General features: G+C 44.5%; 2 protein-coding genes across 4 annotated transcripts in view; both read right to left on the reverse strand.

Annotated features, from left to right (window-relative positions):
* Positions 1-341: 341 nt before the first annotated feature.
* On the reverse strand, positions 342-2,969 carry insm1a (insulinoma-associated 1a). Its single transcript, XM_085432634.1, has one exon. The coding sequence runs from the start codon at positions 2,891-2,893 to the stop codon at positions 1,553-1,555; it is 1,341 nt and encodes a 446-aa protein (XP_085288760.1). The 5' UTR covers positions 2,894-2,969; the 3' UTR covers positions 342-1,552.
* Positions 2,970-5,379: 2,410 nt separating this feature from the next.
* Positions 5,380-12,722, reverse strand: part of cfap61 (cilia and flagella associated protein 61) — a 45,839-nt gene continuing 38,496 nt past the window's right edge. For all 3 annotated transcript variants that reach the window (XM_085432629.1, XM_085432631.1, XM_085432630.1), the window contains 5 exons: positions 11,576-11,903; positions 9,609-9,691; positions 8,949-9,160; positions 6,807-6,894; positions 5,380-6,043 (listed from right to left, as the gene is read on the reverse strand). In XM_085432629.1, the coding sequence (XP_085288755.1) occupies positions 5,918-6,043; positions 6,807-6,894; positions 8,949-9,160; positions 9,609-9,691; positions 11,576-11,903 (837 nt within the window). In that variant the 3' untranslated portion in view covers positions 5,380-5,917. The remainder of the gene's footprint in view (positions 6,044-6,806; positions 6,895-8,948; positions 9,161-9,608; positions 9,692-11,575; positions 11,904-12,722) is intronic.

Below are 12,722 nucleotides of genomic sequence, written 5' to 3' on the forward strand. Positions count from 1 at the left end.
GTGATAGCAGTGATGTTGTTATTGTACAACTGTTTTTGAAAGATTTTTTCTGATTTAGGTGTTTAGAAAAATCGTCTTAAATCATCTCAAAACCACTGATCCTGGTCTCTAAAATGTAAAGATTTGAATTTACTTTAATGGAAACTTATCATTTTTCCTTGTTTTTGCTTGTTTAAACCCTTTGAATTCAATTATTTGGCATGTAACTGAAGAGGAGACACTTGAACCATCATTTAAGGAGATAAGCTGGACGGATTTTGGTTTCATTTTCTTCAAGAAGCCACAACTTGAGGTGTAAATCAAGCTGTTACCTGCAGAAAACACACAAGAAGGCAAAGAAAGCTGTTTCTCAGTTTGGTCTTTATTTTTTATTTTATTTTTTTATTTGGACATTTAGCAAAATACTGCAGAAACATCCAAAGCAGTATAAGAGCTAAGGGTTACAACAAAACCAAAATAAATAATCATCATCATCATAATAAATTAAAACATGATTGCATTCGGTTTGTCTTCAGGAGCGGCTCACTGATTGCTATAATGCCACATGAACACGCCGCCCTCACATAAGTTAAAGGAAATAAAAAGGATTTGGCTACATGATGAAAAAACACAGCGACAGATCACAGGTTCGACCACACAAAGCAGTAACTTACACGAATAATTTAATAAATACATAAATAAATAGAAAAAAGATTAGATATACTGTATACTGGTAATACAGAAGGCTTTGTAGAAAATATTTATCATCATATGCTCAGCCAGTGATAAATAAAAACAATCAGGTCAGTTTAAGGCAGTTTTACAGCAGGAGTCTCTAATCCAAAGGCATTACCGGCTACACTAGTTTTACTCTCTTTTGTTTTCAGTCGACAGCTACTGATCCACAGATCCACGAGCTATGTTAAAGCTAATCAGAGTGATGAGATAAGGTCTGTTCAGGCCTGCGAAGTCTGCTTTATATCCTACAGGTCATCTCCTCTCTTAGGTCTAGGAGCTAATAGCACTTGTGCAGAGATGCTAGAAAAATAAATTAACAGTCTAACGTTTTTTTTTTTTAAAGAGCTTTGAGGATCATTTTAAGTGATGTTGGGGTGGGCGTGGGTGTGGGTTACAGGCCAGGAGGAGTCAAACACACACACACACCCAGAGGTTGCTGAAGTGTCCTCGAGCAAGGCACTGAAACCTTGCAAGCTGCGTGTGAGTGGATATGTGAGAGCATGCTTGGCTCTCTGTTTACCACAGAAAATGTGAATTATTTGACGATAATTTTTACTCGAAAAGACACAAATAAGCACATTTTTCACGTGTCTTTGAGGAAGATTGGACTTCGGTGTGGTTTTGTCCTTTGGAGATATATAGCTACAGTGAAACAGAATTACTCCCAGAGTTACAACTTCTCACAAACCTCTTTACATCTGTTACTCAGTTTAAGGAAGTGTGCTTTAGGGTACAGATGTTTTTTATTTTTCAGTGGAACTCTGAAATCCTAAAAACAAAAAGAAACACGCGGGTGGACTCTGATTCCCGGTGTGTGCCAGTCCACAGTTCGGGATCAGCAGGCGGGGCGGAGCGGCATCTGCAGCAGGATCACCTGCCGGTTCTCGGACGGGTGGCATTTGTTGATGTGCCTCGTGAGTCCCGGTGAGCTGTAGAAAACTGCGGGGCAGTATTTGCACGAGTACACCTGTGAGGAATGCAGCAGGCGGATGTGCCGCTCCTGGCTGCCTCTGCTGGTGAAGTTCTCCCCACACACGGGGCACAGGTGGCAGCAGGAGGCGCTCAGGTTGAGCGGCGCCGCGCTCTGCTCGCAGCCCGCCGCGTCCTCCTCCGCCGCCGCTTTTGGGGACCCGTGCTGCGACGCCAGGTGTTTCCGCAGGTAGGCTTGGCGCTTAAACCTCTTCCCGCACTGACTGCAGTCGTACAGTCCGTCCTCTGAACCGGACTCGGACGGCTCGGGGCTGGGTGTGTCCCTGTCACTAGAATCCTTTGCTTCATCCGAGGCCGTCTTCGACGCGGACACCTTGTCGCTCGGCGTATTTTGCGGCTTCGGTTTGTGCCAGCGCCGATGGGAGGCGAGGTTGGCCGGGCAGCTGAACACCTTGTCACACTCGGGACACCGATACTCAACCCGGACTATCCTGGAGCATTTGTGCTGCGCCAAAGCGAACGGGTCTGCGTACGCCTCCCGGCATAGCTGGCACACAAACTCCCCCAGCGGGACGTGGTCTCCTCCGGCCGGTGGCGCTCGGGGAGGTTTCTGGTCCACCGGCGCCTCTTTAATCTTCAGCCCGAGAACCGGAGACGTAGTGACATCATCCTCAAAGTGCAGTTTGCGGATGGCTTTGGTTTTCTTGGACGGCGGCTTGCCTTTGCGCTCGGCGTCGTTGGCGCAGCGCTTGGAGCCGCCGGTTGCAGCGGCGGGGAGCGTCCCGGCGGATGACGAGCTGCTCTCGGGGCGGCTGCTGTTGCTGGAGCCGATCTTCAGGTCCACCGGGGCGAAGAGGTGATCCAGGGCGGTGATGGCTGCCGGTGTGGGAAAAGACTCCGCGGAAACCGGCGAGCCGAGGCTGAAGCGGGCCTCGGAGTAGGAGCGGTCGTGCTCGTGGCTGACGGGGCGGGTGGGGCTGTACAGAGACTGATACACCGCCTCCGGGTTCCCGAACTGCACGGGCTTAGCATCCGGCTCCGGAGCCGTAGCCGCCGCCCCGCAGGTGGGCGTAGGCGTCAGCGCGCGCACCGGGATGGAGACGAGATGCGCTGAAGAGGAGGAGGAGGGCGGCAGCAGCGGCGGAGCATCAGCCGCCGTTTGGTCCGTTTCTTCGTCCTCGGAGCGGACCCGGTAGGACACCGGGTTGGTTTTCTTGTTCCTTTTTACCAGGAATCCTCTGGGCATGTTTGCGGGGAGCTGAAGGCACTTTGGGCGCTGCGTGAAGAAGAAAACCACTTTCAGCCGCTCGCGCACAAAATCAAACCATCTGATGCGTCTTTTTTCTGTTTGTTTGTTTCCTCCTGCTATTGATCCCGTGTTCTCCTCTCGAGGTCCTTTCACCACAACATAGCTGCACTCTTTTTAAGGCGACATGATGACATTGTTCCCGTCCCCCCCCTCGTTGCCTCATCCCCGACCAATCAGAAGGAGCCGAGGTCCCCTGTGGATTTGGGGAGTGGGTGTGGGAGGATGGAGAGGCTGATGGAAGCTAGGAGGAGGAGGGCGGATTTGCAGATTGCAAAGCAGATGTACCTGAGGGTTTTATTGTATTTCCCCCCCACCACCCACCCACACACACACACACACACACACACACACACACACACACACACACACACACACACTCACTCTCCCTCCTCCTCGTCTCGACCCGGGCACACGCCAGGAGTCTCCTGCTTTTACGGTCTGATGAGTTTGTATAGAAATCTACACGTGCCTCGGCTTTATGTGTCTCTTTCTGGGGGTGGTGGGGTCTCTGGTTTGGCTACAAAGGGGGCATATCCGTCCACATAACGGCCCAAAATAACAATACAGAAAAATGGAAGGTAGAGGAAGAAACTTCAAAGGGCTAAAATGCGCATAATAGGGAAATAAAGTACAAATGCTCAACATCATTTTAAGCAAATGTCAGTGAAAGCAGCTCCAGACTTTAACTGCTTCCATTCAAAACCTTCAGAATGTTTAAGACACTCATAAAGACTTCCGGGGAAACAAACTTCCCCGAGATCAGATCTGCAGTCCGGCTTTTACGCACACGAAAGCCAGCTGAAATTCGACCTCAGCGGACAAATAACTAAACATCCACAATAATAGGGACAGATTTGAAACCACCGTGGCCCTGCAGCATGTGCGCTGGCGTGACAGTTAACTCCGGACATATGAATCCGTCATTTTACGCATACATAATTAATGGCGAGCGGAGGGTGTCCTGCTTTGCATCACAATGGTCGCGCTTGTGCAAGCTGTAGACCCGTCCTGATTGAAAAGGAAATTGCACAGTTGAAAAAAATGGAAGATGAAGAAGAAGTGGGGGTCTACCCCCCCGGCACACAAAAAGCAATCTGGACCCTAGATACTGTCGGCGCGTGCTGCGCGTAATCAGTGCGCTTTTTCTGTCTCCAAATGGGGCAAAGCGAGGTTATCTGGCCGTTAAACCACATCAAACCCCGCAGGTCCAGTCTGACCCGGTCAGTCGGATGTGAGTCTGTCCTGCACCGTGAGAGATGATGCTCCCATCATCTCTTGTCTGTCGGTGCAGGGCTCGAGGACACGTTTGACAGGTGCAAGATTCTGGCGTAAAATGAAGACGTGAGAGAGATGTCCGGAAAGTCTTTTCACTAACCCATTTCAAATTTTGACTGTTGGCGTGTCCAAACTGAGAGCATTCAATAAACACGCGTCGTTTCTTGTGTTCTGGTCTTTTTTATGAAAAAAATCTACATGTCTCTTACGAATATTTAAACCCACATTTTCCTAAAACAACATTCAAAATAATGTGTGTCCCTTTAAAATCCACGTGTTTCGAGAACTTTCTTTAATCAGTTGTTATCGTTTTTAATTTTTAAATGTTCCTCGGGTAGAAGCAGGCACATGCCTCCAAATGTTTAAAAAAAACAACAACAACTAGATTTTCTGATAAAAAAAAAAAGCTCACATCTTTTAAAAGTGAGATTTTTTATCCAGTGGGAGCTGTGTTAAAAAAATTATAGTTAAACTTTATTTATAGGTTATTTCACCCATAATGCTCATTTCATGATAACAGGGAGTGCAGGTGGATAATGGTTTAGCAGTAACAGGTCAGCGCACAAAATGAACTAACATCTATACAAACACTGCAAAACTCTCATTGAGCGCCGTGTACAGTGTGTGTTTATTACCACGGACAGCGCATTGTGATATCCACGCAGTGAAGCTGACACTTAAAGTCACTCAGCGTTTCATGTCCTACAATCTGACTTTATATTTCCACACAAGCAGCGTGCTGTTTTCTCAGCTTGCGGGTTCAGGCATATGTTCTCTGTGTGCGTTAGTGAGTGTGTGTGCGTGTTGGAGTGTGCGTGTGTGTGTGTTACTTTCCCGACAGGCTTCAGCTCAGCCTCATTAGCATACAGCTGTAGAGTGACGCCCTCCTCATTTCCCCTCCTCCTCCTTCCAAAAAGCCAAACATCCACTTTTATGTGCAGCATCTATAGGGCCCTGTGATTGGTCACACTCCTGCAGAGTCACACTTACAGTTGGCACATTGTATAGAAGAAAAAACAAAACAAAACAGGAATGTAAAAGTATGCCAGACTCTCGTTCTCATCTGGTGTAAAACACTGCTCACACTCTGATGAATGAGAGATCTTAAGGATTAAAAAGGAAATTATCAGATGTCCACACAAGAAAAATGAATGCAAGCATTAATTTAATGGTAATAGCGTTAAAAGTTAGCCAGAACTCTTACACAAAGAAAGTTTTACTGGATTAGACCACTCTCTCTCTCTATCTCTGAAAACAATTAAAATAACATTTATTTGATGGAAAATTTTTGGATTATATTGATTAATCGAAGCAATCTAAGAAAACACATATTTTTTTAACCATTTGATGGAAAACAAATCAGTAGTGTTAATCAGTGTTTTGGTGTGAGTAATCCAGTTTGGAGACGCTGACTGTCTGTTTGCTTTCTCTGAACATAACAGGACTAAAAAATGTCATGTGACTCCTGACTGTGTTTTTGTGCTGAGCTGCTGATTTTAAAAATTTCTCCAGGACTCTAAAGATCTGATATAATAATATATTTACACATAGCAGACACAGTGTCTCCACAGCGTTCCTGAGCCAGCTCAAATGATTGGAGGTATCCAGTGACACATACACAATATAAACCAGTTACCACACCTCAAACAGAGTCTGATTTGTTTTAGTATTTTAACAGGCGTGAGGTCAGAGCTGGCCCGGGCAGGCGAACATGGGCAGCAGGTTTCGGTTGTAACTCAGATACTTCACAGCACTGCTCCTCAGAGCCGCTCGACTGTCCTCGTCTTTCAATTGGTCTGGAGGGCAGAGGTCCTGCAGAGACACACAGGTGGAGAGTAAAATCTCAGCACTGCACTGAGAGAGCTTCTTTTTTTCCACAGACCAGCAGGTTCTGATCGGTGCCCGACTCAAAGTGTGCCGGAGAACTCTAAGCTCGCGCTGAAGGTGTGATCGCTGTGGAGAACTGATGTGAGGAGACATGTAACTGACTCCATCCAACCGAGTACTTAATGCTTCATTCACTAAATTTTACTTCTACAGCACATTTAAAATCAAAGTATTTTACACTAAAATAAAATAAACAGGTTCCTAAAAAAGACACTACAATCTGTCTGAGGACATCTGGGATGTCTTTCCGGGGTTTCAGTGTAACAACAGCAAAGGCACAAGCTCGCTCTGACTGCTGGATGATCAGGAGTGACTGAAGAGCAGATCTTAATGATTTTATTCAGACAAAAGAAAGAAAGACTCACCCGAGCTCTGACCAAAACACTGGATGAACGTCTCAATAGAGAAAACATCCCTGATGTTACCACACAGAACTTTTAAGAAGTTTAAAACACGCTTCAGTCTGGAAATTTGCAGGAAAACATGAACGACTGTTTCACATGGACAGCAATAACAATCTGATTTCAGCCGGCAGGGCAGCAGGACGTGGAAGTTCCTGCCTCAGTCTCAAAATTCTTCACCTTCACAAAGGCCACGTGCAAAGATTTAACCGTGCATCGTAACCAATACAGTTTAACCCTCAGAGGGGCATAAGTGTGATGTAGGAGATGAGAAGTGGAGCACCAACCTTGAGTTTGAGGGTCTGCTGAAGCTCCTGCTCTAAATCGGAGAATCTGTCGTGGAAAACGGCCAAACAGCTGCTCTGTGTGAAGAAACTGGAGAGAAAACCTTTACATCAGTGCTTCGGTTCAGCACCAACAACCAGAGGTTTTAAGGGAAAAGGGTGCACCCGAGTTATAACATTGACAATAACAACTGTTTCAAATCTAGATTATGTCAGAAGCTTAAATCAGAATCTGATTCCATTGCCCTGCATCTATATAATGTAGAGATTAATTTCCACCACTGGAAACTTGTGTGAACCGACTGTTTACATAAAAGCTCAGTGAAGCTTTGAAATAAAAACACACACACGCACACTTCCAGAAGCTTCCCTAAGTGTGTCGGCTGAATAAGCCTCAGCCGCCACACGGTCAATCAATTATCTTAACGGCTCCTGATGCTCCGTCAGCCTCCACAATGACTTTACGAGTCAGCTGACTGAGCAGCATGATGGGGAATCGGCCTCTGTGGTTGCGAGGCTCCAGCTTTGTCTCGTCCTGGACCGACCACAAAGACAGATTGGGGAGCTGCATAAACAGATTAGGAGGTGGTGGTGGTGGGGGGACAATAGCCCTCCATGTCTGGGGGTCATTTGTGTTGAAACCTCAGAAGCAGGTCACCCACTGCTTGACAAATACCTACTCACTGGATAGTCATGCCAACAAACACACACACACACACAAAGTGAGAGGACAAAGGCAGCGGAGGCCCGAATCTTCCTCGTGTGTTGAAGTGATCGGTCAGCGGTTACATGACGTCAAAGCGGCTTGTTTCTGTGCAGAACTCAGTTATGAAAACATCTGTTTTTACACAGCTGCCCACCTGCCGTCTGCCTCGTTTCAGTGCCAAAAATCACACATCAAAAAGTGAAAAACAGCAGCGTGAGTTCTTCTGCAGTCACTTACATGCATACCTGAAATTATACTCCTGCAGAGGGCTGGACAAAATAACAGAAATGCTGTATAAAAAACACAATAACCATGTAGGAAACACCAATCTGCCGAAGCTGCTTTATTATTCTCTCGACGACATACTGATACCAGACATCGGGCTCTTCACCAAACTGCTCATTTCTGCCAGTCTAATCAGAGTGTGGGATGTTTTGCCGTTTATTCGCCTGCTGCTGCATCAGTCCTGACAAAGACTCGAGCAAAAACATTGGACAAAAGATCGGATTTTTATTTTTGTCCTTGTGAGGATTTGTTTTTACAGTGCGAGTGACTGATTATGCTCCCTCGAATATGTTTATGCACTATACTTAAAAAGTATAAGCATGAGAGTTAAAGAACAACCGTGGTTTGCTAAAAGACATCGGCAGCAGAATGTAAATGACCTTCGAGGATAGTGGTGTTTGTTTGGAGGAGGAAATATTTCTTCTTCACTTAAAGATAACAAATACTCGAAGAGCTCTCGCTTTTGGTTTGACCTCCACCTGCTGTCATGTAGATAATCCCAGCAGCCTTGCTGTTACCACAGTATTACTAAAACTGCAAAAAGAACGTCAAACTAACAAAGTTTCACGTGTAAGCAGGAAAAGAAATGAAGTTTTGAAAGGTTAAACAGGCTTCAAACCTGAGGGCTGAAAATGAAAATACAGAAAACTGCAGTTCCTCTAATGACCACTAGAGGCTGGCTCCAAACACGAGTCAGTCTAGGTTTCCAGTAGAAATTGGGTATGCGTTTACTGCCTGATGTAAAACACCTCTGGTATTGGTTCTGTTGGGGCCTTTTTAGCCATTTTAATAGAATCTTAAAATGACATAATATGACTTTCTGTTTTGCCAGACCACCCAGGGAGGTTGTGATTTAGTTTAGGAAAATCTGGCATTTTATTTGTATGTTACTTTGCAGTAACCAGCAGGTGTGTGTGTGTGTGTGTGTGTGTGTGTGTGTGTGTGTGTGTGTGTGTGTGTATACATAAGTGTAGATTTTTGGGGGAGGTGCACAAATCCTGATGAAAAATGATTTGGGGGTTTGTTTTTATATAAATTCAATTAAAACTGACCTGCTATGCTTTTACTTATTCAATATATATTTCATGCTAGCGTGTATACAAATAATATGGGCAGATGTTCAGTAAAACAGTATTTGTCAGTGTTTGTCCCACCTGTACAGATCAGGGATCAGGCCCTGCTGGTAGCAGCTCAGCAGCTGGCCCAGCAGCTGCTGATGTTTCATGTAGAGACTCAGGTAATTGGAGACGGGGAGAGGCTTCAGGGACAAGCAGGTGAGCGTCTCCACAAGCTCATAGCAGTCAAGATGCAAGCAGAAGTAGTCGCCTCTCTCCGGCTGTCCCGTCACAATTGCTCTGTCCTGTAACTTTGGATGGAGGAACACGAGCACTGATCTCTGGTTCCAAGTTATAATGCAAATCTTCAAAAGCAAATCAAAATACTTGAATAGTCAATTAAAAATAATATCAACTAAAAACACTAGAAGATGATTAATAATCTGAAAAACAAAAGTCGATTAACGGCCACATTAATTTTTAATCAATAAAAAAAGAAAAAAGTGTGTTGTATTCAATACCACAATTCAATTCAATTTTATTTATATAGCGCCAAATTACAAAAATAGTCGCCCCCATTTAACAGGAAGAAACCTGTTGCTTTCTTGTTTCATTTTGCTTTTCGGTTTTAAGTTGAAATAACATCAGAACATGTTGTGTTAATCAGGAATTAAATTTCTTAATAAATATAATCATTCCCAGGTTACATGTTTGACATGAAACACCCAGAGATTGAACTCCTGGGCAGTGAGTGCTTACCTGTTTAACTTTAGGGCCTGTCAGGTCTGTTGGAGATGGTTTGGTCACATGCAGGTAGTGATATCCTCCAGGAAGCTTACCACCTGAGGAGAGAGCAAAACACATGACACACGTTAAGATATTTCCAGATATTTATTTATTACCCCGTTATTCCATGAGTATTACCAAGCTGTTATAACAGTATAAAGTACTCACAATACCTCAGCTTTACCTCAGAGAACTTCTGATGCACATTTTATAATACGAGCATTTAATCAGAAAATTGTTTGCGGGATAAATATTATTTATAATCTAACAAACCAACACTTAGAAAACACTGCAGTGAAAAGCCTGTGGTCTTATCAGCGGGAGATATCTCAGTAAGATTAGCTTCAGTGCTGAAAAATTCTGTGGCTTCGAAAATTGGACAGCAGCAAAAACATCATAACAGGCATTTCACTGTTAGCATCCACCCACTGAGGAAAACACAACTGAGACAATGAACTCAGATAACAGCCGCTGATATGGCGTCTGTGCTCTCCCTGAACGCTGAGATCCCTTTGAAAAGTTCACGTGTGTTTCATCTCTCTGAGGAGGGCGAAGCAGAGAGGCTGTCGTGTTTATGTAACCCGCCGAGTGGCCTTGGTCGCTCGGTGAATGCGCTGCGGCACAATGCGGCATTGTTACGGCAGCTATAATTCGAGTGTCCGCCACAATAACATCGGCGCTGGGTGGGTGGGTGAAAGATTGGAAAATGTTTCACAAACACATAATGAAAAACATTCTGGCGGTACGAATTCTCTCAGATAAAAGCAGGCGACAACAGGCGTGGACAGGAGGAAGGACAGCGAGGAGAACGTCGAGCTGAAGCGACAAACCCTGAAAGTATATGCAAAGCTGAGATCTGCCCATGAATGTGAAGGAATTTTAAGATGGGTCAGCTCTTCTGGGCCCACTGAGAAACCAGTTCAGTTGTAGTTTCCCAAGAAGATTCATTTCCATAATAAATAAACAGGGTCAGACCGGCAGAGCTGGCTCCTGTTGGGAACCAATAAACGAAACCACAAAAGTGAGAATTTTAACGTCACATCGTCAAGGGACGTGTTACCGATGAAAGTCTTTGAAAAGTATATATATATATATATATATATATATATATATATATATATATATATATATATGACTCCCTTGGGCTTCCATCCTCCACTGTGTGGAAGGTCCCTGATCAGAAGTCCACCAAAAAATATGAGTTACTGGCTGTAGCTCAGGCAGGTAGAGCAGGTCAGCTACTGATCGGAAGGTTGATGGCTCAATTCCTGGCTTCTCACTAGTCTACATGCCAAATATCCTTGGCCAAGATACTAAACTTTGGAGGGGGCAGGGATAGCTCAGTATGTGGAGTGATCGGAAGATCGGGGGTTCGAATCCACAGAACGGTTACCCTGAGGTACCCCTGAGCAAGGTACCGTCCCTACACACCGATCCCCGGTGCGCCTGCTTATTGGCTCCCCACTGGGTGAATGGGTCAAATTCAGAGAGAGTAATTTTGCCACGGGGGTCAAAAAAGTATACATTATTATTATTACTGCAGATGGAAATAAATCTTTTGCTGTTGTTAACTCTTCTCAATTCAAGACTAATTTGACCCATTCTGATTATTTTCAGCCCCATATTTTTACTTTTACTCACCTTTGCATGTTTCATGGCTGAAAATAATCCTCCAAAATTATTCTGCCTTTAAGGCAATTCCCTTAACCCTCTCAGGCTCATATTAAGTTTTTGTTGCTAATGCACAAAAGAATACCTGCAGTGGTACTTCTGAGTAAAAAAACTTATAAAATATGTATGTGGGGTAATCAGGTTGTTAGCTTTTAACTGTTGCAAATCTGCAAAGCCTGCCTTGAGAGGGTTAAGCTAAAGCTAAGGCTAAAGCTACTGCTTTCTGAAATTATCCATCAATCAAAACTAAACCTTGGTTCTAATCAGACCTTGAATCTTGGCCTGCTTGTACAGCAGTACCAGACGATCTGTTTCAGGTGGAGGCGCCTCAGCAGGCTCCACGGTTGGATCAAACAGGGGCAGCATCATGGCTGCCAGGTCCTGGCCCACTTCCTTGGAGTTAAAGTTGGCATGTGTCCACTCATCTATGTAGTAACGGCGGGAGAATTTGGTGAGAGGCCCGGCAGCCCAAATGGACGAATTGGTGGTTCTGAAGCTGGAGTTTATGACAAGCCTGCCATCAAATACCAGGAAGGACTTGTTGAAGCTGTTGAAAGCGTCGTAGTCGACTCCTTTATTGGAGAGGTTGATGAACACCTGAAAGGACAAAAAGAGCCATCGAGTTTCGAGGTGGAATCTTTATTGGATTCACACTTTACACGATCCAACATCTACCTGATGTTTTTACCTTTCTTCGTTTATGTATATATATCTGATAAATATGAGCTACAGACGGGGAACAAACTGGGGGCAAGTCTTTGTAAGAACAGAGGAGTCGACCCCTGCTGGCCACTACAAAGAATGCAGGTTAAAAGCCACAGCTTCACTTTGAAGCACACCCATTTTTTTAACATATTCAGTCTGTGCTTGAAATTAAACTTCCCAAATTAAGATGATAAATATAAGATGGCTCTCGAGTGGTGAGGCTTTCAGGAAACTAAATACTGACACAGATAATTATTCATCCTGAAGTCCACAAGCTGCTCAGAGTCAAGAGGCCTGAGTGATGAAGCTGCGATTACAAACCCACGATAAAACAAACTCATAATATGTTCTTTGAAAAAACAAAACTCTGGAGGTGGAATAAAATTGTCATTTATTAAACTTATAGGTACTTTGGGGTTTTGCATTCATTGTTTTCCTAAATACTTGTGTGTCTGTCTTCCACAGCATGTGAAATACACACAGACTAATGACAACAGGGCCTTGCACACAGCAGAATTTTAACAAGAAAATTCAACACAAACCCAGAAGCAGAATCATCTTCTTTCTGAGACAATGGAAGTCATGGAAATGGGAAACACACCAACATCATTTTGTGCTTGACAAACACAGTTTGCTTCCAGGAGGGAAATTAACATCCAACCAAGAGCCACAATCTGGAGAATTCAGCCGCTCAAGCTTTTCCAGCTCTAC

The sequence above is a fragment of the Copadichromis virginalis genome, linkage group LG15, assembly GCF_057382275.1.
Source record: "Copadichromis virginalis isolate Kocher_CV1m ecotype Utaka linkage group LG15, C_Virginalis_male_GT1.1, whole genome shotgun sequence".
NCBI lineage: Eukaryota > Metazoa > Chordata > Actinopteri > Cichliformes > Cichlidae > Copadichromis > Copadichromis virginalis.

What these genes read in the sequence shown, in the direction of transcription:
- insm1a (XM_085432634.1), bottom strand. Translation starts at nt 2,893, where the DNA reads ATGCCCAGAGGATTCCTGGTAAAAAGGAACAAGAAAACCAACCCGGTG.